At 44.9% G+C, this 22638-nt stretch overlaps 2 protein-coding genes across 2 annotated transcripts in view; both read right to left on the minus strand.

Annotated features, from left to right (window-relative positions):
- LOC111964482 (G protein-coupled receptor kinase 3-like) overlaps window positions 1-14565 on the minus strand; it is a 30101-nt gene extending 15536 nt beyond the window's left edge. The window contains 3 exon segments of the mRNA XM_070443763.1: window positions 2386-2462; window positions 12352-12489; window positions 13762-14565. Coding sequence (XP_070299864.1) covers window positions 2386-2462; window positions 12352-12489; window positions 13762-13772 — 226 coding nt within the window. The 5' untranslated portion in view covers window positions 13773-14565.
- Window positions 14566-15540: 975 nt separating this feature from the next.
- On the minus strand, window positions 15541-18487 carry LOC111963873 (beta-crystallin A4). The gene is made up of 6 exons (XM_023987435.2): window positions 18411-18487; window positions 17334-17380; window positions 16503-16621; window positions 16198-16339; window positions 15941-16083; window positions 15541-15760 (listed from the first exon to the last, which is right to left on the minus strand). The coding sequence occupies exons 2-6, from the start codon at window positions 17370-17372 to the stop codon at window positions 15613-15615; spliced, it is 591 nt and encodes a 196-aa protein (XP_023843203.1). The 5' UTR covers window positions 17373-17380; window positions 18411-18487; the 3' UTR covers window positions 15541-15612.
- Between the last annotated feature and the right edge of the window lie 4151 nt (window positions 18488-22638).

Genomic DNA, 22638 nt, shown 5'->3' on the forward strand with positions numbered 1-22638 from the left:
CAGGAGAAGAGAAGGCCGCTGTAGACTAATGACACTGCCCCCCCGTCCGACAAGCCCCACGATGGCCCCCCGGGCAGCCCCAGTGCATTCTGGGCCGGGGAACCGTCTAGCTTCTGGCCTTCAGCGCTCTCATTTTACCGTCCCCTTCTCCATTTCCTCTCCTCTTCATCGCCTTTTTTTCCCTTCTTCCCCCTTTAATCAATTTCATTTCTCCCGATTGTCTAGTTCAGCCGAGTTCCCATGGCAACTAGCAGTTGCTAGGCAACGCACAACTCTCACATCATCCATTCCAGAACTCTGACAGATGGAGAGAGAGAGAGAGGGAGAGAGAGAGGGAGAGAGGACAAGTGAGCGAGTGAAAGAAACAGACAGAGGGGAATGAAATATTCAGACAGGAGGAGGCGAGGGAGAGAGAGCTACGGGGGTCTCTAGGACACACATAATGAGTCAGCCTTCCACCCAGAGAACCAATCAGAGCTTAGAGTTCCATTCGCCAGATGGCCAATGTGATTGGCTATCTTGGACAATCAGCTCTGTGCCCCCAGCCTATGCCGATGTAAACAAAGTCTTACACACCCATATGACAGCTAATGTGTGTGTGTGTGTGTGTGTGTGTGTGTGTGTGTGTGTGTGTGTGTGTGTGTGTGTGCATCTGAGAAGGAAAGAGCCTCTCTCTCTCTCTCCTCTCAGCCCCTCGCAGGCACTCTGGTGTCACCTGCTAGGAGGGAGAGAGTAGACTGGGGGACAGGGAGGGAGAGGTGGAAGGAGGGAGAGATCTCTGTACAGCAGTGCAGCATCAAGACATCGCAGTAGGCTGACCCAGTGAGAGTCAGACAGTGGGGAGAGCAGAGACGAGAGAAAAAATAGAGCAGCCACAGCAGAGCCGAGAGAGAGAGAGTGAGACACAGAGAGAGAGAAACAGAGACAGAGAGCGAGACAGACACAGAGACATAGAGAGAGACACAGAGAGGCAGAGACACAAAGAGACAGAGAGAGGGAGACACAGAGAGAGAGAGAGAGAGAGAGAGAGACACACAGAGAGAGAGACAAAGAGACAGCGAGAGAGAGAAACAGACACACAGAGAGAGACAGAGAGAGCGAGAAGGGGCTGGACGACTGACGGTGCCAGGGGCCTCCTAACCTTCCCCCATGCTCTGGTACGGACATGTATAGCCCCGGTCTAATACACACGGCCTTGTCCCTAGGGACACACAGCTGTACACATATGTGAGTGTGTTGACGTGTGTCTGCAGCCCGTACACAGCCCAGAGAAAAGAGGTGAGAAAGAGGTGAGAAAGAGAGAGAGCAAGAGCAATATTATCCTTCTTCTCTGTAAAACCCAATACGATGACAGTGTACCGTGCTCGCCACGACACGAGCACACACACACACACACACACACACACGACTGCTTAGACTCGATATCAGTAAGCCAACGCCTGTCAACATGGCTTGGTACAATCTTATCATCTGTTCACCACGAGGTCCCACCACAGGCCGACTCGTACCAGCAGTTTGCGAGCGCGCGCGTGTGTGTGTGTGTGTGTTTTGGTTAAAGTTGATATGGATGGTGGTCGAGCAGACAGAATACCTCTGTGTCAGACAGAAACAGAATAACAGCGGCAGTAGGCTCTACAGCCCATCACCACACACACACATTTGACTTTCAATTTCAAAAGCGGCCAACGCAGAGGTGACACAAAGACCGTTGGAACTGTCTGCCGCAAGCGCCTGACGACACACCAGGCCACGCGTGGAAACGCGCGGAGGAGCTACGACCCAGGTAGACAGGGAGATGGACACAGAGACAGAGCGAGCGACACGGAGACGGAGCGAGAATTAGCGCAGCAGCCTGGTCTCCGAGGGGAGGTGAGACAGAGCAGAAGTAAGTAAAACCAATGAAAGCCTACAGGGCTCTGGTCCCCTGGTACAGACAACTGCCACTGGCTCACTGTGATACTGGGTGGAGACCAGGCAAAGGCTTAGCTGACAGGTGGCTGAAACGTGGTCCTGGCTACAAGCACCCATTGCAAACTGAAAAGTGGGTTTTGGCGTCCCTGTGCTTTGGGTAGGCCACGGTGAGGAACAGTTCAGTTACCACGGGGATCCTCGGTAGCATCTGTTGGTCGGGTATAGAACAAGATCAGCCAATCAGCAGCCTCATAAAGCCGGGCAGAGGTCATCTCGAAAAGGGAAKTAGGGTGTCGTCAGGCAAGACAGGACCAGAGAAACGCGGTGTCATCCGAGCGTCCACACACACACACCTATCCCAAGTCAACAGCTCCATGCATACATTCCTTGTGTGTGTGAGAGACATGGTGCTATGATTCTCGTGGTTGTCCGTGTAGCGAAAGGACAAGTGTCCATCACCCGGAGCCTACTCACCAATCTTCTGGTTGAAGATTTTGTCAAACGTCAGCTCATCTCTCTCCTCTAGGTACTTCTGCATCACACTGCGAATACTGAGAGAGAGAAAGAGAGAGGCGAGAAAGGAAAATAGAATGTTAGGAACTTACTTAATTACCCCTCTTCATCCCCTATGGGACACAAGCCTACAATGAGCTCCACAATGTTCGAAAACTAGAGCATATTTAAAAAAAGGTACATGCACATAGACAGAGCATTGATACAAATCACAGAGTATGGACTCCCCTCCCCTCCCCACTCCACTTTGCAACCTCTTTCTATTCCTCCCTGCCCTCTCCTCTCTCCACCTTCATCTCTCCTGTCCTTTCATCCTTTCATCTCCCCTCCACCTTCATCCCTGCCCTGGTTTGGGCCTCTCCCTTCCTGCCACCTGTCCCCGTCTGTCCCCTGACAGGATGGTGAGGAGCAGCTTGCCCTCGGAGAGGGTGTTAATGAGAGGGCAGGGGAGAATTAATCAATTAGCGCCCCCTCCACGGGCCCATTAGCACACACACAGGAGAGAGGAAAGTTACCACACACACAGGAGAGAGGAAAGTTACCACACACACAGCTGCAGGAGAGTAGAACACGTTCCACATGGCAGCACATTGGCCAGACGGACACCTTGCCTGAGAGGGAGAGATCTTAGATGTGTCTATTACTGCCAGTGAGCCAGTGGCACCGGCGAGAGAGAGGGAGGGGTCGAGAGGGGGGGGGGGGGGGGGGGGGGGGGGGGGGGGGGGGGGGGGGGGGGGGGGGGGGGGGGGGGGGGGGGGGGGGGGGGGGGGGGGGAGGGGGGCGAAAGAGGGGCGGGGCGAGAGAGAGAGGGTGGTGATAGAGAGGGCGAGAGAGAGACAAACCGTTTATAGACAACCAGCTTCTGTTGTTTATTGTATTGATTAATTCAATGGGATTTATTTTGTTCTCTCAGAAAAGCACTTCAACTGCAGACCTACTAGAGTTGGGCAGGAGGCCAGGCGCGCACGCACACACACACACAGCCCAGTTTATTCGAGATTCTCTCGTGGATCATTGTTTCCCTGACATCATTCGTGTGGTGTGAATGGTTCTGCCGTATTGGGCTGGCTGGACCAGACCTGGCAGGTTCAGATAACACTGAATAACAACAGAAAGGATAACACTAGAAGATGCTAACTAGCGCGGCATAACAAGTTGCTAGCGCCAAGTTGAACAGTGGTTGATAATAGTGGAGACGCTAAATAATAGCTCGTTTTTAACACAGCGGGCAGATACTTTCTAAACCTATAGCAAAATAGTGGCTGATGCTTAGCTAGCGAAAATGCTAACTGCTAGTTCATAACATACATGTTGATGCTAGCACCAATGTTAACTAATCTGTAGTAAAAGTGTCTGAGGCGCGCAAAGACGCTAACTACCAGTTTATAACACAGCGGCTGATGCTAGTATAGCACCAACGCACCTGTAGTAAAACCAGGGTAGGAATTAAACAAATAGTAGCAGTAATAACAGTGCTGGTCCTGGATCTGCCTACGGAGGGCCAAACTGTACCCAGTCCAGTGTCAGTAATAGCTCTCCTCTGCTCTGTCTAACTGAGCCACAGGAACCAGGATACAGGAAGTAGACTCTTCCTCATTCACTGGGGGCCAGGGGTGAGTCATAGGCATGCCTGCCTGACTGCTGCAGAAACAACTAGCCAGCAAATCCCTGTTGGACATGACTTGTATACATCTGAATGGGTAAATAAGCAACTTGTAGCCAATTCCTGAGTAGCCAAATCAGGTGAAAAAGGTGGAGCTGCTACGATGCCGTAACAATSCAACCATTTCAGATGCATGAATCACTTATGCCGTAGGGAGTAGGGGCCGTTTCTGGACAGAGCCACGGAGAGGCTGTATCCAGGCTGACACACAACAGGCCGTGATTGGGAGTCCCATAGGGCGGCGCACAATTGGGCCAGCGTCGTCCGGAATTGGCCGGTGTAGGCCGTCATTGTAAATAAGAATTTGTTCTTAACTAACTTTCCTGGTAAAATAAAGGTTACATAATTATTGTAATTTTTTTTAAAGACAACACACTGGCCAATCAGAATCCACCCTCTGCTATAATAGCCAATAACAATCCACCGACTCTGCTACAGTGGTGTGCACTTACTAATAGTTGAATAATTGAAGCTTCACACTCCCCTCCGCCCCTATTTGAATCTGCCTCCTGCAACTACCCCACATTCCTCCTTCCTCTCAGTCATCCTTCCTTATCCTCCCAGTTGATTCCCGCCGCCTCCTACTGCACAACACGCATCATCTCTCGTCTCTCCCTGATCTCGCTTGAACAATACAGCGCTCTATCCTGGACTCATCTCTTTCGCTTCCAGTGCTGCCGTCAACATCCCCCCTCTGCCCAGCAGGCAAAGCCTGGAGAATAGAGCAGCAGTGCGCCATCTCTACAACGTCACACACACACACACACACACACACACACACAACCCCAAATACACACTTCGAGAAACACACAAACAACTCTTAAGACGACATATACGCACAGCCCCAAGCGCGCGCGCGCGCACACACACACACATACACACACAGAGAGCTGAAACAAACAAATCCAAACATCACACACACACAGCAAGCTCACAATACAAACAGGTTTTATTTATTTACCTCACTGTTTCAGAACTGCCTTTACAAGACATTTAAACGCTCACATCAACGCTGGCTCTCAGCACGCTTCCTCTTTCCCCCTCTCGGTAACTCCCTCTAGTCGGATTGTCATCATAGCCAATTCCAGGAGAGCACACACATTATCCCAGTGATAATCTTTTAAATCCTTATCAAATTAAAAACAAATCATTTCCATAAAGCCGGCCAGGGTTCAGACGGGTCAGATCTAGTAAGTGTTTCTGGGACGGCGGCGGGGTGGCACTGTAGGCTAAAACAGTCACTATGTCCACTTGAGCCGCTTATGTTTGGATGGACTAGCCTATGTCACAGCCCACTACAGTAGCGATGTTGCTGACCCTGGCCCGATGGTATTTAATGCTTTCTCTCAATCTGCTGTATTAATTCCCGCTGTGCTGTATGGTAATCCTGGCTTTAGTACACACACCGAGACAGAGACAGAGAGAGAGACAGAGCAGAGCGACAGCGAGAGAGACAGAACAGAGCGACAGTGAGAGAGACAGAACAGAGCGACAGTGAGAGAGACAGACAGAGACAGGGCGACAGACAGACAGCGTCAGAGACAGCGCGAGAGAGAGAGACCGAGCGACAGCGCGAGAGACTAATGCAGCGTAAATCATAAAGAGCAGGCCATGTATAGCTTACTACTTCAGCCGGTGTTAAAGCAAACCCCACTATCACCGCCATGACATGTTCTTTTATTATAGAAGAATGGCGTCTTATCTCTTCTGCCCTGTAAACAAATACCTAATGGATGATTAGCAATACAATTCCCATCTACACCTAAGCTCAATGCACACAGATACAATACACACCAGCCTAGAACGCAATAGGCTAAATTCACAGAGATTGTCCTCTGAAGAGCAACCTCTTCCAAAGGTTATTAGATGAGGCGATCTTTTCCATTTGAGATTGACGCCCGCACACTTCTCCTGACGTGTGTAGTGGGAACCACGCTACGAGGGACAAAGGAGGAGTCAAACCATCTGAATACCGATCCCTTCGGAAGTAAACAGGCCCTTCAACTTTGGGGCAGTAAACTTGCTCTCCACGGGGGAGGGGACCCGAACAGCAGGYCTACCCCGTTTCACTTTCACAACGCAGCTCGTTTAACTAGCTCGGAGCCTGACAGAGCTGGGACTGTGAGAGGATGAGGAAGTCACAGAAGCCTGACTATGACTGGATAGAACACACATAGATAGGCACTTTCAGAGGAGTAGCCTCGCTAAATTGTAAACACCGACACTAACAGAATTAGCTAGCTAATCGTTTCTCAGTGCCAGAACGTATTTTTCTGAATAGCTAAGCGTTACTGCACCTGATTCTACTAATCAAAGCCTTGGTTGAAGACTGATGATATAATATTCATCTCGCGCGTTACTGCTCTGCTGGAGCAAAAGCCTGCACCACCCACAGTGGAAAAGACTCTGGTTTCAATATGAGAGCAGTGTAGAAAAGTAAAGAACAACGGTCTAAATTTGGTCTAGGTTGTAGTTTGGACCTGTTCATTGACGACATCTATAGCAAACGACAAATGAACAAGTGGCTTTGGCCATGGTCAGTTCAGCCAGCCCTGAACACACACAGTGGGGTTTCTGTAAACACAATGCCATCCGTTAGTAGGCCAACTTTGGCCCGTGATMGTGATTTGATTTCATCAATAGATGTGACTAAACGCATCACATATTGCATGTCGCTAAAAAGAGATGTTACGGATATGATTTTTTACGATATATCGTTTGGTTTTGACATTAATCGCAATAGTGTTTTTGCACTAGTTTGCTGGGCCTGCACCAAAACGTTTCCTCCATAGCTTGTTCTCCATCTTTTTAAATAGAGAGACAATTTGTTTTCAGCACTTATTTCCACGACTGAAACTCGTGTTCTCATGGCTCTCTCGTCCCTTCTGCAGCAGACATATGGTGAGAAATGTGTTTGGAACATCGATGCAAATGCAGAGAATCGCTAAAACATATAAGTATCATGATAATATTGTATCGTGAAGTCCCTGGCAATTCCCAGCCCTAGTGTTTTAATAATAATAAATGACCGAAGTTTCATGAACAATAGGTTTTTGGGGTGTTCCATGCTCAATCAAATACAATGTACCCCTTCGAATATTTCAGTCACCCTTTCCAGGCAGGAGATTTTCGTGGTACCAGTGACGTCTCTTCGCTAGCACTTGCAGCACACTCGAACTAATGTTTAACARCAACCTAGCGTGTGAACAAAACGACGTAAATAGCCAAGAAACACGAGGACAAAGTCTCACTTTAGTAGACTTTCTGGTAAATGCATGTGCTGTGGGCTTCTAAAAAAGTTCTCGTTCAGCAATTCACTTACACAGGCCCCCCCCCAGGCACTGTCGCGGCACAAGGTGGGATATGGGATTTGTATTTCCTTGTGCGATACACCAGAGTACGAAAACAAAACTGCAGAAATAGCTACAGCAATTTTGCTATACATTTTACTTGCACATGTACTCATGCTTGACTTTTGCAGTTCGCGCACATCTATTTTTTTGTCGCAAACGCGAGTAAAATGGCCGCACTGTCCTGCAAAAGAGTGAGCAATGGCGAATCTCTGTTGGAAGTGCTTAGACCAAGACTAGGCTTATTCTGAGGCCGGGAAACCGGTGCCTGTGTTGCTGATCTGATCCCTTGAGGTGGTCAGTCAGTGGYGAGGAAGTCTGTCTGCACTACAGCTCCCATTAGGCAGTGGGGTGCTGCTGCAAAAAACACCAGGGGTTTATTAGAGTCTCGCAACGGAAACAATTTACTGTTTAAAGATCCAAAACGGAAGTAAACAGAGCAAACGGAACGAAACGGGTAGGTCACTCCCCGTTTTCGTTCCTARAGTAAATGGTGTCTGTTGCAAGATGTCCCGCAAAACAAAAAACATTTTGCAACGGAATCCGTCTAATGAATACACCCCAGGGTCGCAAAACGTTCAGATAGAAATATATAAATGGACAGACATCTAACCCATCTCCAACTTGTAGAATAAGCAATAGGCCTAAAGCTCTTTTCATGACAGTTATATCTGCAACGTTACAGAAAGTTCACATATAGAGACGGTATTTTGTAGAATAGAAATGATCCGTGTCAGGTTGAATAGTGAATCATGTCAGCTCTTATWCTTAAAGTCTCGAAGCTATTTGATGAACAACAGGCTACCTGCCATTTGGTAAAACGTTCAGCACATCAGCAAGGATCACTCGGATTAAAGCAAACGTATCACATTATCAGAAACATCTTTGAGGAAGACATTGGATCTATGTTCGTTGCTCGCCACCACGCTACATATTACRACCGCGAAAAGTCCATCAAGCAATAGATGGAGACAGCATAACATACTGTGCTTCTGAAGCTTTGAGGCTTAAGCTTGGTAAGGGATTTTAAGCCTAGCCGTTACAGCCTGAGCCTAGACTATAAGTCAGACACTTGTTAACATTTTATCCCACGTTCATCCTCTTTTAGCTGTTCAATTCACATTTTACATAAACACCCTGAGAAACTGACGTTGAGAATGTCACCGATGTCCACGCTTCACCAACAAAACAGACATGACCAAAACCCTCCACCAGATCATTCATCCCCGTATAGTCTTGACTTCCTACTGTAACAGACTAGACACTCAAACCCTGACGAGAAATTAAACGTACAGCTAATAAGCTAAACTGGCGTGTGCGGGTTTGGCAGAGGAAGGTGTAGCCAAATCTGAAAAGGTCGAATTGGTTATCTGTTATAGTAAGGCATTTTATTGGTATTTTTCTCAAATAAAATAACTTGGTTGGAGCTCATATTAATCCTGTTTCACAAGTGTGTACTACTACGCATGTGATTTGGAAATGTTTGTTTTTTTGCATATCCCAACTCTCAGACACCCTCGGGGAGTGGGTCACGGCCAGGGTCATACCCAAAGTGCTTACAGCAAACAGTTTAGCATGAATCGTATCTAAAGGTCACAGACAACAGGGCCTTTCCACACTACTATACACCTAAACGGGAGATAACATCTTTGTCTGGGCTGCACAGCAGTTAGCTCCAACAATAATAGCTGACAGAATGTGTTGCTATGGCGGCATCAATGGCCTCGCAAACACCACACACTCCAAAACGCAACATTTCCATCGCCTCGCATTTGACTACAACATCCCAATGGTAGCTGCCTGCCTGTAAGCCTGTATTTGTTATTCAAAACCTGTGTGTTAATAAATAGTTATCTTAAACACCAGTGATTGAGTGGGCAGAGTCAGGCAATTGAAGGGGAGAGATACACAGATGTGAATGGATGGATGTAGTCTGATTAAAATCAGGCTGTAATACACAATTAATTGTTATACACAGCCTGAAACGAATCCCTGCAAAATAGTGTAAATGTTGCTTACATGCCAGAATGTTTAATAAAACTACATTTAAAGATGCACTATGCAGAAATTGCTTTGCCATTTCCCGGTTGCTAAAATCCTAATAGTTTGCCTAATTTCACATTATGTGACAAAATAAGCAAGTATAGTGTAGAGAATCATTGTACCATCTAAACCGCAGAGAAATATATTTTCCAAAACTATTATATTTTCAGCTGTTTGAAGCTGGTGTATGAAACTGAAAGTAAGAAGCAAAAACAAAACTTAAGAATAGGAAGCATAGAAATAATGCACATGGTACAGATCTACAGCTTCTTAGACTTGCTTTTAATGAGTTACATATCTATAACTCACATTTCTATGTGAATTTGGTCGGGTCCCCCCCCAAAAGTGACATATTGCAACTTTAAAAGCTTACTCCACCGGTTGTCTGTGCGGTTTGTCCTTCAGCTGTTCTGGAGACAAAATAACCACAGGAAAGTACTGTTTTCCCGACTTTTTAGAGCGACAGTAGGTATGTGGTTCTGTTCGCTAACAAGGTAAAATTAGTTTAATATTGGATATTCATTTTTTATCTCGTCAATAGCTATTGAATCAAGCATGCAATGACAATGAAACGGGTATATTCTGAATCAGGGGAAGAGGAGGAACAACTGACACCTTTTTTGTGTGTGACATTTCTTTCTTTCTCCGGATTTCCAAAAAATCTGAGAAACTAAGCATACGTGTGGATTGTTCTCCATCCTCCCGATTTGGAATTTAACATTTTCATTGTCACGGCATCCTTGGTTCAAAAGCTATTGACGGGAGAAAAACAAATATATCCAATATACAACTAACTTTACCTTGGTGTCGAACAGAACCATATACCTGCCCCCTCAAAAAGTTGGGTAAAACTGCTCAGAAAACCAGAAGAGTACGTTTACATGAAATTTTATCCAACATTCTAGCTTGTAGGGTTCATTTACACGATTTTGAAGGCATTCGTTTCAGACCGGTAAACACATGTATATATATTTTTTTTAACTAGGCAAGTCAGTTAAGAACAAATTCTTATTTACAATGATGGCCTAGGAACAGTGGGTTAACTGCCTTGTTCAGGGGCAGAACAACAGATTTTTAGTTTGTCAGCTCGGGGATTCGATCTACCAACCTTTCGGTTGCTGGTCCAATGCTCTAACCACTAGGCTACCTTCCACCCCCCCCAGTTCGTTGTGTATAACTGCCAGAGATGGGCAGTATTGATTTTTACAGAGATTTTTACATCTCTGTCGATTTTTACACCAAATATCTATTTCAATTACTTCTGAGTATTTAGTCATTTCTATTACACTGGGCTGAACTACACACCAATGTATTTTGAGACAAGATACTTTCAAGGAGCTGTAATTGTGTTTTTATTGCACTTCATACTTTGTCACCCCCCTTTCACATTGGTATCTGAAGCCTGAWTGCACTATGGTGTGATAAAAGTGTCTGTTAAAATGAACTAAATATCAAATGTATATGTAAAAATGTACAATTGCAAAGCATGCTGAGTATAATTCTAGTGAGCTCTGCCCCGAAACAAGGCCAATAATAATACCCAGTGTGCCATTTATCTGTTTCGTATTGTTATCTTTAATTATTTCTTATTGGTGTTACGTTGTCGAGAAGGAACCTGCAAGTACACATTTCATTGGACAATGTATATCAAATCTTGTACGTATAAGTAATAAAACACGAAACAGTATGATTTGCTGTTCATCTTGGTGTGTTCATTTTCACACATAACGTTACATTTTGATCTCTTTCTTGCAGACGCTATTAGCCGGGGCCTTGCTCAACTAAGATAGATAAACAACAACATATCAGTCATAGGAAGAAAGCATTTCTGTAAACTTTACTAAGATGTTGTCGCTGTTCGGCCCGGCTACTTGCAAATGTATCCTTAAATACAAAATGCATGTATTTTAATTAAATACATGACAAAATAAAAGTATTTTGTTGTTTATTTTGATACGTTGACCTTTATGGTATTTTGGTATTCCCTGATTAATCAGGCTAGGATGGATGCAGGAGACCCCTCCTGCTCCCTCCATCGATTGATCTCTTCTAATAATCTTTCACCACATCATTCCATCATAAACAGATAGGCCTAACAGATTAATGTAGCAGATGAAAAAAATTGCATATTATTTATATTCAAAGCAAAAAATAAATAAATAGATAGCTTCTGTCAACAGATGGTGGTGGTGGTGTTATAGCAGGGTGGTAAATCAACTTTTTGGTCCACCAGCCATGCCGCAATTTTACCTGCCACTTAAATGTTTGAAATATAATTAGAATTAAGATGAATCACAGAAAAGACTGTACAAATCACAGAATACTGTACACCCCACCCCGCATTCACCACTTTAGCATTCAGATTCTCTTCCAGAGCCGACACACTCAAATAAATAAATAAATATTTATTTTTTTACGTCAGCTTTGGATAAAATAAACTGCTCCCAAATGCAAGGCACCTGGTAAGAATATACATTTTACCAGACAATGCCAAAATCTACCAGCATTTGAGTGGCTGGTGTTAACTTTCCACCCTGGGTGGTAGATGGGTTGTTTTGGTAATAGCTGGAATGACTCTTGGTCTGGTCTTCAGAACCCATCGTTAATAAGCATMATTAAAATGATATAATTCTAGGATGGCATTATGTCAGATGCAAATKGAACTAAAGTGGATTTGAGGGATGGGGCCTCAGATGGTAGGGACCCTGAAGCCAGAGACAGCTGACAAATTGTTTCCTTTAGCGAGCTACTGCAACTGACTGACACATTTGAATTAGGTAGGGTTTATCTCCCTACACATACACACACCAATTTGACTGGTAAACATTGACTGACCGAGGCACAATATAAGGCGGATGAGCAATTATGTACCTGGGTTCAGGCAGTATGATTTTCTTGCTCGCCCGGGCCGCTGGAGTAGATTTGCTCTTCTCCATCGCCATCAAATAGCTGACATCGGCGAGAACTGCTTCGAGGTCCGCCATCTTCAACCTTGGGTGGACACAACACCTGCCGTGGGAACGTTTTATTTTTTTTTATAGGAAAGACAAATCGAATGTCCACTGAATCTAGCTAGATCCAACCAGGGCGACCAAGACAGCTATGCGGATGACAGGGGCGAACATCGAATGGAGACTGTCGTTTTCTTCCTCTAGGTTTGGCAAACACGGTCTCTCAAAACACAACCATTGTGACAGRAAAAAATGGAGAGATTGATAACTCACTAGATGACTCGTTTATTGAGAGTTCACTCATCTGGGTGTGATGATTTTTTCCATCAATAAGGTTCCGTTATGTGCAAACGTGTGTGGTGGTTTCATGGACTCCGAATATAAAGCAGTTAAAAATAATGGCAGACAAGATTGATGAGATTTTCGTTTCTGCCCCCCCCCACATTCAGAGCGCTTCACTTATTTAGATGGACCACCTGCTAGATTTGGCTAACTAGCAAGCCAGCTAGTTAGCTAATAACTGTCAAACCCCACTGATCCTGGATGATTTGTTTTATCTTCTTGGCAAGCGAAAAAATTATGTAAATATTGCGGTACGTGTGACTCCAGCAAGACGTATGTTTCAAGCTTCCTAACTGTTTCTTGTCGCCTATGCTTGAATATAAAACAAAACATTAAGCGTCGACAAAGATGGGCTGCATAAAATCTATCGAAATGGCATCCGATGAAGAAATCCTGTAAAAACGATCAGGGTAGAAAGCTAAAATAACAAGAGCAAGCCAGCTCGCCTGTATCACAAAAAAAATCTGACCACGATTGAATAGTCCAGATGCCGAATAAGGTAGGTTCACATGTATTCACCAAAATGAAGAATCAAAACAATCGCCTCCAATTGTCAGCTTTGCTTTCATATCGTCAGTTGTTGGCTTCCTGTCTGTCTACAATGTTCTTCTTTATCAGAGGACATAAATCGTAGAACGTCGCCATATAGACGCAGGTTGCTAGCTGAATATCCAGGCCAGCGTGCAAAAAAAACTATGCTGAAACAATCAGCTAGATGTCCGACAAAATCTAGCTAGCTAACGAGAAAACAACAATGTTATTGGCACTACAGTAACTATATGCAATATTTAAACAAATTATGCAACGAAAACAGCCAGTTAACGTTAGATTCTARATTTAACTAGGGACAATTGTTTGCTACGACCAACTGCTGTGCAAAACGTTGCTACTTGGTAGCGAGTTACTTACAGTCGCTAGCAAATAGCTAATCCTGTACTGTAGCCAGTTCAATTTGAACTAACCAGCTAACGTTAGATAATATACTTACTTAGCTAGCATAGATAGCGCTAGCTAACAACCGCTTTATCGCACTGACACGAAACGCACTCATGCAGTTAGCGATCTCAGCTAACGAATCCTGATCTTCGGGCAAATGCACGTCATTTCAAAAGACACAGGCGAAACCGCACACAATTTGCCATAATCATTTCTTTCACACAGTGTTGTGGGCTCTGGCATGGAGACACCAGTAGCTAGCTAGCTGTTATGATGGGGGAGGGGGCGTTGGAAGGAGGAAATTGGCTAGCTAACGTTAGCTTGTTAACCGTCCACGGTCTCTCACCACTGACTTCCACTGGAAGTTGAGTCTTTTCTGGGCGACCAACAACTTGCTAGCTAACCAACATACAATGGAAGATAAACTAACAACCTAAGTGCATATCATTTTGTCTTCTAATATCAGCTGCCCGTCGGTGTCTTCCTCGGTCAAGTGTTGTGACCATACGTTTCTTTTCCTCCTTGTTGCGCGCTACTCAAGACACTTTCCTCTTGCTACAGTAGCCCGAAGGAATCCGTACGAGCCGCTGAGATCGGTGCATTCGACAGAATCCGACGACGCGGGAGAACGTTTGATATCCTGTTTGTTTACGTTCCTCAAAGAGGCACAGATTTCTTCTTGTTATCCCTGGTGAGTCCGAGTAGAGACCGTAGACTTTACTCCGTTTCGTTGGCTGAGTCTCCTGTGTGCAGCTGTGTGGTGGGTTTGTGTCCCCCTGTGTATTCTGTATTCTCAGAAACAGGCTAGTTTAGCTACTGTGAAAGCCCCACTTCCTTACGCTGCGACTGAGAAGCCTGGAAAACATGTAATGGAACCGCATCGCTCATGGACGGGGAACTACATGATTATAAATGCCCTATTACGAGTTTATTAAAATAAATACCATTATATAAAATTAGCACTAGTCTGTTTAACTAAAAAAGGAAAGGCATTATTTGTAACAGTGTTCAAAAGAGGGCGGTAGGCACTGGGCACTCAGTATGGGCATCTTCTTTTTTACTATCACATGAATAATAGATGGCTGACACATCTGGGAGATAACTAGCCGGATCAATCCAATGCACCAATCCCTGAATCATTAGACAACCCATTTGTGTATCTTGAAACCACTTTACTGTAGGCGTATGTTGGAGACCTGTTTAATCAGATTTTGAAGCATATATACATGCATATTTGATTTTCCTAAAATTCAGTATGCATATGAATTAGCCAGTAGGCCTTCAACTATGTGATGCACTGTTAATAGAATACCAATTGCTGACGAATTTTGTTGGGCTTTACAACCTATACAACAGTGATTTATTTTTGGACAAGTATTTTACAAATGGGAAGCAAACACATCTGATGAAAGCACTGCAAAATTGGGCTCCAATGCCCATCCCAWATGGTATGGGGGTCAGCCGAGCTTCCACCAACCCACCTGACTCTTATCATAGCCTGTCTTCGAAGGCCACTTTGTCTCATAATTCTATTTAAAAATGTACGTCATCACACTGTTATATTTGATTTCACCAAGCAATATTTTATTATTATATTTTGTCAATAGATTGATCTTATTTTTTCTTTCTTTTTTGCGATTACTGTCATGGAGACGTAGCGCCACCTGCTGTCCAGTAAATGTAATGTTTTCAGAAGCGCTCCAGTCTAAAATGTCTCAATAGCCCCGTGGTTGTTTATTTGTTCGTGTGTCTTTAGCTATGTTTCTAGTAGTACAATTCTACCTACAGTTGACATACATTCAGAGAGGCACAAGCATGAACGGGAGGTCAGTGAGGTTTTAGAAAGACAGTTTATTCAGCATTGGGTAACAGTGGGGTTAAGCTTGGGATAACGGGTGAGAGGTTACTGCTGAATGCGGCGGATGGACTGGATCTGAGGGGTCTGGGAGTGGGAGCCGAACTCCTTGAAGTGCTTGTACTCGCCGCAGTGACGGTCACACTCCATGATGTACTGGTAGCCACGGTATCCGGGGTACTGGTAGCACACGAAACTGTTAGGTAGAGAGACAGAAAGAGATTACAGAGTCAGTTGGCGGTAATGGATACTATGAGGCTAAGGGAGTAGTAAAAAATTAGATTGGAGAGAGGATGAAAGAGAGAAGCAGATTGGAGAAAGTGAGTGAAGTAGAGGGGAGAGAGAGGTTGACTGTGTTAAGGGCCCGACTACTCACGCTCCGGACTGGATCTTGAGGGAGCCGACCTCGTTGTTGCACCAGCCCATGGCCTGGAGGGAGGGGTAGTCGTCGCTCAGCTCGCCCTTACGACCCAGGAAGTTCTCGCGCTCATAGATGGTCATACGACACTCCCTGTGGTTCTGGAGGGGAGAAGACGGGGGGGAGGATTGTCAGTTAGTCAGTCAAGAGGAAGAGTGTGGAATAGATAGTGATAGAAGCAGATAGGAGTAGATAGCGGTAGTTTAGTTACTCACAGCGCAGGCAATGGGCCTAAAGGAGGTCATCCTCTCGATGTGGTAAGCATTGCTACCTCCGAAGGCGTCGCACTGGGGGTACTCTCCTCTCTCCAGCACAAACTGCTGGCCCTGGTAGGAAGCATGCTCATAGCCAACCCAACTATACGAGCGAGAGGGAGAAAGGGAAGAAGTAAGAGGTCATCATTTTCCCTCAGCTTCTCTAGATCAATAGTTCTGAAGACTGAAACCAGCGAGTGGAAGGTCTGTTTTGAGTGTTTCTGCGGGTGGGGATTTGAAGTGGGGATTTGTGTGTAAGTACTCACGCTCCACTCTCCACCCTGAGGGAGCGCACAGTCTCGAACCCGAACTCCATCACATTGCAGCACTCTGAGGTGAACTCATGCCGACGGCCCTGGAAGCACTCCTCGTCGAAGACAATGATCTGAGAGGGACAGACAGAGAGAGAGAGACGTGGGTTACATACTGTATCTATTTACCTGGACAGGTTCAAGCTGAGGTTTGTGTGCAGAACGGGAGGCTGCTGAGGGGAGGACGGCTTATAATAATGTCTGGAATGGAATAAATGGAATGGTATCAAACACGTGGAAACCATGTGCTTGACACGTTCGATAAGTGCCATTCATTCCGTTCCAGACATCACTATTAGCCCGTCCTCCCCATTAAGGTGCCACCAGCCGCCTGTGTTGTGCAGCCGTAAGTGTCTCTACAACTCCCTCTTTAGAGTTAATATGGTCTGTGATTTGTCTAAATTCGTGCAGGGTGTAATGTGTTCAGCGGGAACAGACAGAGTGTGTCTAGACCCGACTCTGCTGTTGACCGAACAGACTCGTGTGATAAACGGTTTGTCCTGAGCTCAGGTTGTCACATTGATCCTAGAGACCTGTTTCTCCCGCATCTCTCTGGTTAAAGAGTTTTCCTGGACCCACAGACTGAGCTTAAATACTTGACAAATTCATCCTTCTTTCCCCTCTTCCTTCCTTGAGGTAATCACTGATCTGCCACGGTTGGATAGGTGGAAGGAAGAATTCCACTACATTGCTTTTAGGTCATGGACGGATGTATTTTAAAGTATTGAAACAGGTCCACGGCAGGCCTTTTATATGATGCACACTCAGTAAGCCAGTCTCACATACCTTCCAGTGGCCGGAGAACTTGGTGCAATGGTGAGTCATCTTATTGTCTGGAATGAGAGAGGACAGATAGTAGGACTGTTATAAACAATAGTACTTTTACAAAGAACAGAATGTTACATTTGGACAATGTGCAACTCGGGATGCTAGTTAGACCCACCCATTCATACTCACATTATACACACACTCTTTCTTCTCATATAAACACACACACTGCCCCAGACACGCAGCAAAGTTCGGCAACAAAGTTTGCCCATATCAAAAATACTGACCATCAAACAAATATACAGGTAAAATATATATATATATATATATATATATAGAGGTATGCAAAGTAGCTGGTGTAGGGAGGAAATGGAGCAACATTGTGCTTCAACCATAACCATAATAGATTCCAGTGGCAGGTTAGTACAGCAGGACTCCCTCCCTGTCTAATAAACTATTCATATTGTACCACTGCATCAATGTATTTCTACGCTACACGGCCTGCTTTTATGTACTGAAAAGGCCCGTACAGCTCGAATGCTCTAGAATGTGAAAAGGCTGGTTTAGCTCTGTATGCAGGGCTAAAAGGCTTGGTTTAGCTATGTGTTGTTCAGGGCTGAAACGCCTGTGAGGATAGTATCCCAGCGAGGCTAAAAGCATGCACCGTGGAATGACTGGCCTGAATAGCAGGACCATTGTGTGATGCTGGATTGAAAGCGTCAGCAGCTATTTACAGATCCTGTACTGGAATGAGGAAAGTCCAACAGGCCAGGGGCCACATCTAGGATATTCTTCTTTAGGTCTCCTTTTCCAATTTTTTTTTTATGCAGCTCTTTTTGATTTTTCTCTCTATTTCCCCCCTTTTTTCTTCCGATTGTACTCTCTCCATCCCTTGTCGGCCCCTGTTCCCGGGGCCCAGAGTTATGCCCCTGGGCCTGCCTGGCTGCGGTGTGAAGTGGTGGCGGGCAGACCGAGTCATTATGGGGCCTGCTACCCTACCCTAGATACTCTGCCCCGCTCTGCCTTCCTGCCTGGCTGGCTGGGTGGATGATCAGGCTGGTGCTATGGTTCTCTGGGTGGGACAGAGAGACTCACCTTGCTTTGATGCCCTTCGCTGTCCCGGAATGAGAGTGAGAGGACTCACGCGCCCCCACCCTTTTAAAGCCTCCCCTGGCAAAGGGCCACACTGAAAGCCCCAGCTCAGCAGCGGGGAGGAGCCTCTCTTTGTCCCGCCGACAAAAGCAGGGTTAATCTATAGAGGGACAGAAGTGCAGACACCACACTATCACCCAGGGCAGGGACCAGGGGTAGGGAGAAGAGGAGGAGAGAAGAGACAAGTGCAGGGCACTTAGAATGTCAAGGGGGGACGAGAGGAGGGGGATTCCCTCAAAAAGCCACCCTCTCTGTCTCTCTCTCCACCTCTTCCTCACTATCTCCTCCTTTCACTTCTTTACTTCTATCGTTCACAATCACATCTCATKTATTCTTATGGGTCTGTCAGCTAACTAGCTGTATCCCAAGAGCCTAGTGGATGACCCTGTCCTCTCTGTTGACAAGCATGTCATGTCCTTTACTCACCTGTAGGGAGAGACCTGTCTGTCTCCCTGTCTGTTGCACCCTGGTTCACATCACCTCATTTGATCTGTTGCAATCACTGTCCCCTATTTCCTCTAAAGGATCGATAAAGTATTCTGTCTGTCTGTCTGTCTAACCGACTGACTTAATTGTTATTATGTCATCACTAATGCCTTTGGTGGATTGTCATGGTAAAAGGTTGACAGGACTGAAACCGAACATCTTCAATATAAACGTACAAGTTCAACTTGTGCATGGTTGACTTTTAGACTGTAGATGACTACGGTGTTGTTATTCTGTTAGCCCCACAATGTGACACGGCATGTAGCGTTGATGGTGCGCATCTTATTTCTCCCTAGAATTATTCCTAGTTAATCTGCAGCATGATCAGGGCATGCGCCCATGTTTCATAACACAGAGCAGCAGGAGGCTCCATTTGGTGCTGGAATGTGGACATCTCATCTGGCAGAGAGAGAAACATAAACATAAAGAGAGAGAGGGAGGGAATAAGCCGAGCCAAGAAATGAGACAGAGGACTGAGTTGGAAGAGGGTCAGCAGCAGGCAAGTCTTCCTCCAGCTGCTTTAGCGTGAAACCCGCAGACGGGTTCCACTTCAACAGTGGAAAGGACTGTTTAGAAGGGGGGAAAATGGTGGTTATGAACTATTATAGTTGGTTAACCATTTGGCTAACCAAATGGCTATGTCATTTGTACTTAGGCTGTGTGTCCTTTTTTCCCGAAGGGAATATTCTTGTATTTCATTAACTTTCCTAAACATGTTTATAAAAAAAATGTTAACCATCACAACTGAATCAATTCAAAAGTATACATCATGCTTTTTACATATGCATTTATTTAATTTGATGTTTAACAAACTGTGTTGTTGTAATGAGGTCTGTGTGAAGCTTGTGTAGAGGAGTCAGGCGCAGGACAGCAGATATGAGTAAATAAACGTAATTTACTCAAAATAGACAAATGCAATACAATAAAGCGAGCCCACATAACGGACCGTATTACATACAAACAATTACTCACAAACAAACATGGGGGGAACAGAGGGTTAAATCATGAACAAGTAATTGGGGGATTGAAACCAGGTGTGTAAGACAAAGACAAAACAAATGGAAAATGAAAAGTGGATCGGCGATGGCTAGAAGGCCGGTGACGTTGACCGCCGAACACCGCTGTTGTAGGTCAGTACAAAAAGAAGAAAACAATTACTAAAAAAAAACTTCACAGCACTAAAAGAAGGTTGCTTACAATAATTTATTCATTCATGAACACATGTTGTTTTGACAAACTCTGTTATAATGCGTAAGCTGTTTATAACGCATTAGCCATAGCTGTAGTATTGGCCATGGCTTTTGCATTAGCCATAGCTTTAGCATAGCCATGGCTTTTGCATTAGCCATAGCTTTAGCATAGCCATGGCTTTTGCATTAGCCATAGCTTTAGCATAGCCATGGCTTTTGCATTAGCCATAGCTTTAGCATAGCCATGGCTTTTGCATTAGCCATAGCTTTAGCATAGCCATGGCTTTGGTGTTAGCCAGATACCTGTAGCATTAGCTCACAACACTGTGTTGAGCGAGCACAGCGCTGCGCTGGCTGTTATGACAGCAGAGTGATTGCCCAGTCAACCATTAGTCAACAGAGAAAGGAGCAGAGACTGGTACTAGCCTACCTCTCTCTGACTGGATCCTATGGAAAGCTGGTATCTATGGCTGCCTTTACACAGCCAGTTCAATTCTAATCTTTTTTTCACTAATTGGTCGTTTGACCAATCAGATCAGCTCCTTTTCCAATTAAAAATATCAGAATTGGACTGCCTTTGTAAACACAGCCTATGTTTCCTATTCTACACTGGCCTGCTTAGAATGATAAGATAACATAACAGAAGAATGACTCTTAATTATAAATAATACAGAGATGGATTTCCTAGACATTGATAGGTGCCCGGGTTTCCATGTAAAATTGGTCTATGTATTTTTGTATTTTATCTGTTGAGATCATCATTTGCCATTATTTTATACACTTTTTTTTGTAACCTTACTCAACCAACCTTTACTCAACCAACCCGTACTCTACCAACCTTCACTCTACCAACCTTTACTCAACCAACCCGTACTCTACCAACCTTCACTCTACCAACCCTTACTCTACCTACCTGTACTCAACCAACCTTTACTCAACCAACCCGTACTCTACCAACCTTTACTCAACCAACCTTTACTCAACCAACCCGTACTCTACCAACCTTCACTCTACCAACCCTTACTCTACCTACCTGTACTCAACCAACCTTTACTTAAAATACAAGTTATGCTCCTATTCATATTTATTCAATATGAAAATTGATCATATGGTAGGGCGGTAACCGCTACGTGGTTAGAGTGTTGGACTAGTAATGAAAGGTTGCACGATCGAATCCCCGAGCTGACAAGGTAAAAAATCGTCTGTCCTTCTGCCCAATTGAACAAGGCGGCTTAACCCACTGTTCTAGGCCGTCATTGAAATAAGAATTTGTTCTTAACTGACTTGGCCGCGAGTTAAATAAGTAAATAATGTATTATCTATTAAAGAACATGGTAAAGGAACCTGTCACTAGGTGATCATATCACAACCACACCAACATACAGCACACACATGTTCACATAAGACTGACGCTAACACACAAAGGACACAGCATTATAAAGCAACCCTAGAAGTGTGTAAAGGAGGTATGGCGAGAGAGAGAGCGGACATAATAGAGTAGAAATAACGCTGGGGAGAAATGTCAAACTCTTTCAGTCTCTCTAATCTTTTCCTCCCATCTATCTCGACCCCATCTCCATCTACCCTCCCTTCCGACCCGCCCCCCCCCCCGCCCTCTTCACACAGGTCTTTATGACTCTGTCTCGTCTTCTTCCCGTCGTTGTCCAATGCACAAGTACAGGTTCTCCACTGTACATGTAGGTCAAGATCAATGATCATTGTAGTCATGTTGCTGATGACTTTTAAATGTTGACGTGTCAATCGCCAGTCTTGATTGTTGATTTGTTCAATCACCTATATCTATCACAGATAAAAACCCGCACATCTGATAGGAGAAGTCAAGAACAGAGCAGCAACTTAACACTTAGCAGCTATAGTGTCTTATGTGTGGGCCCAGAGCCTGAAAGGCAGAGTTGCAGGGTTCCTGCCTTCAGTGACAACATGAGGCCTTTGGAAGTGTCACATGTTAAAGTGAAGTGTTAAGGCAGCCACAGGACAGAGACTGGGTTGAGTTTGTGTGTCTAATAGATGTGCAAGGGTAAGCTTTAATGACAATCCACTACTAGGGCATAATGACTGCCAAAACTAGCTGGTTGAGTTAAGGTTGTTAGAGTAAGCGTGGTTGAGTAGAGGGTTTGGGAATGGCTTGAGTAAGGTTGGTTGAGTAAGGGTTGGTTGAGTAAGGGTTGGTTGATAAGTTGGAGTATTGGGTTGAGTAAAAGGTTGGTTAGTAAAGGTTGGTCAGGAGTAAGGTTTGGTTGAGTAAAGGGGTCTGTATAGTAAGGGTTGGGTAAGCGTAAGGTTCAGTAGAGTAAGGTTGGTAGAGTAAAGGTTGTATAGTAAGGGTTGATAGGTAAAGGTTAGGTTGGTAAAGTTGGTTTGAGTACAGGTAGTAGAGTAAGGGTTGGTTGAGTACAAAGTTGGTAGCGTAGGTTGGTAGAGTAGGGTTGTATAGTAAAGGTTGGAGAGTAAGGGTTGGTAGAGGGTAAGGGTGG

This window comes from Salvelinus sp. IW2-2015, linkage group LG5 (genome assembly GCF_002910315.2).
Source record: "Salvelinus sp. IW2-2015 linkage group LG5, ASM291031v2, whole genome shotgun sequence".
NCBI classification, from domain to species: Eukaryota; Metazoa; Chordata; class Actinopteri; order Salmoniformes; family Salmonidae; genus Salvelinus; species Salvelinus sp. IW2-2015.

What these genes read in the sequence shown, in the direction of transcription:
- LOC111963873 (XM_023987435.2), bottom strand. Translation starts at nt 17,372, where the DNA reads ATGACTCACCATTGCACCAAGTTCTCCGGCCACTGGAAG. An exon ending in CTCAGGGTGGAGAGTGGAGC is followed by an intron (nt 16,340 to 16,502) that starts GTGAGTACTTAC and finishes TCGCTCGTATAG; the next exon opens with TTGGGTTGGCTATGAGCATG. An exon ending in CTCAAGATCCAGTCCGGAGC is followed by an intron (nt 15,761 to 15,940) that starts GTGAGTAGTCGG and finishes TCTACCTAACAG; the next exon opens with TTTCGTGTGCTACCAGTACC.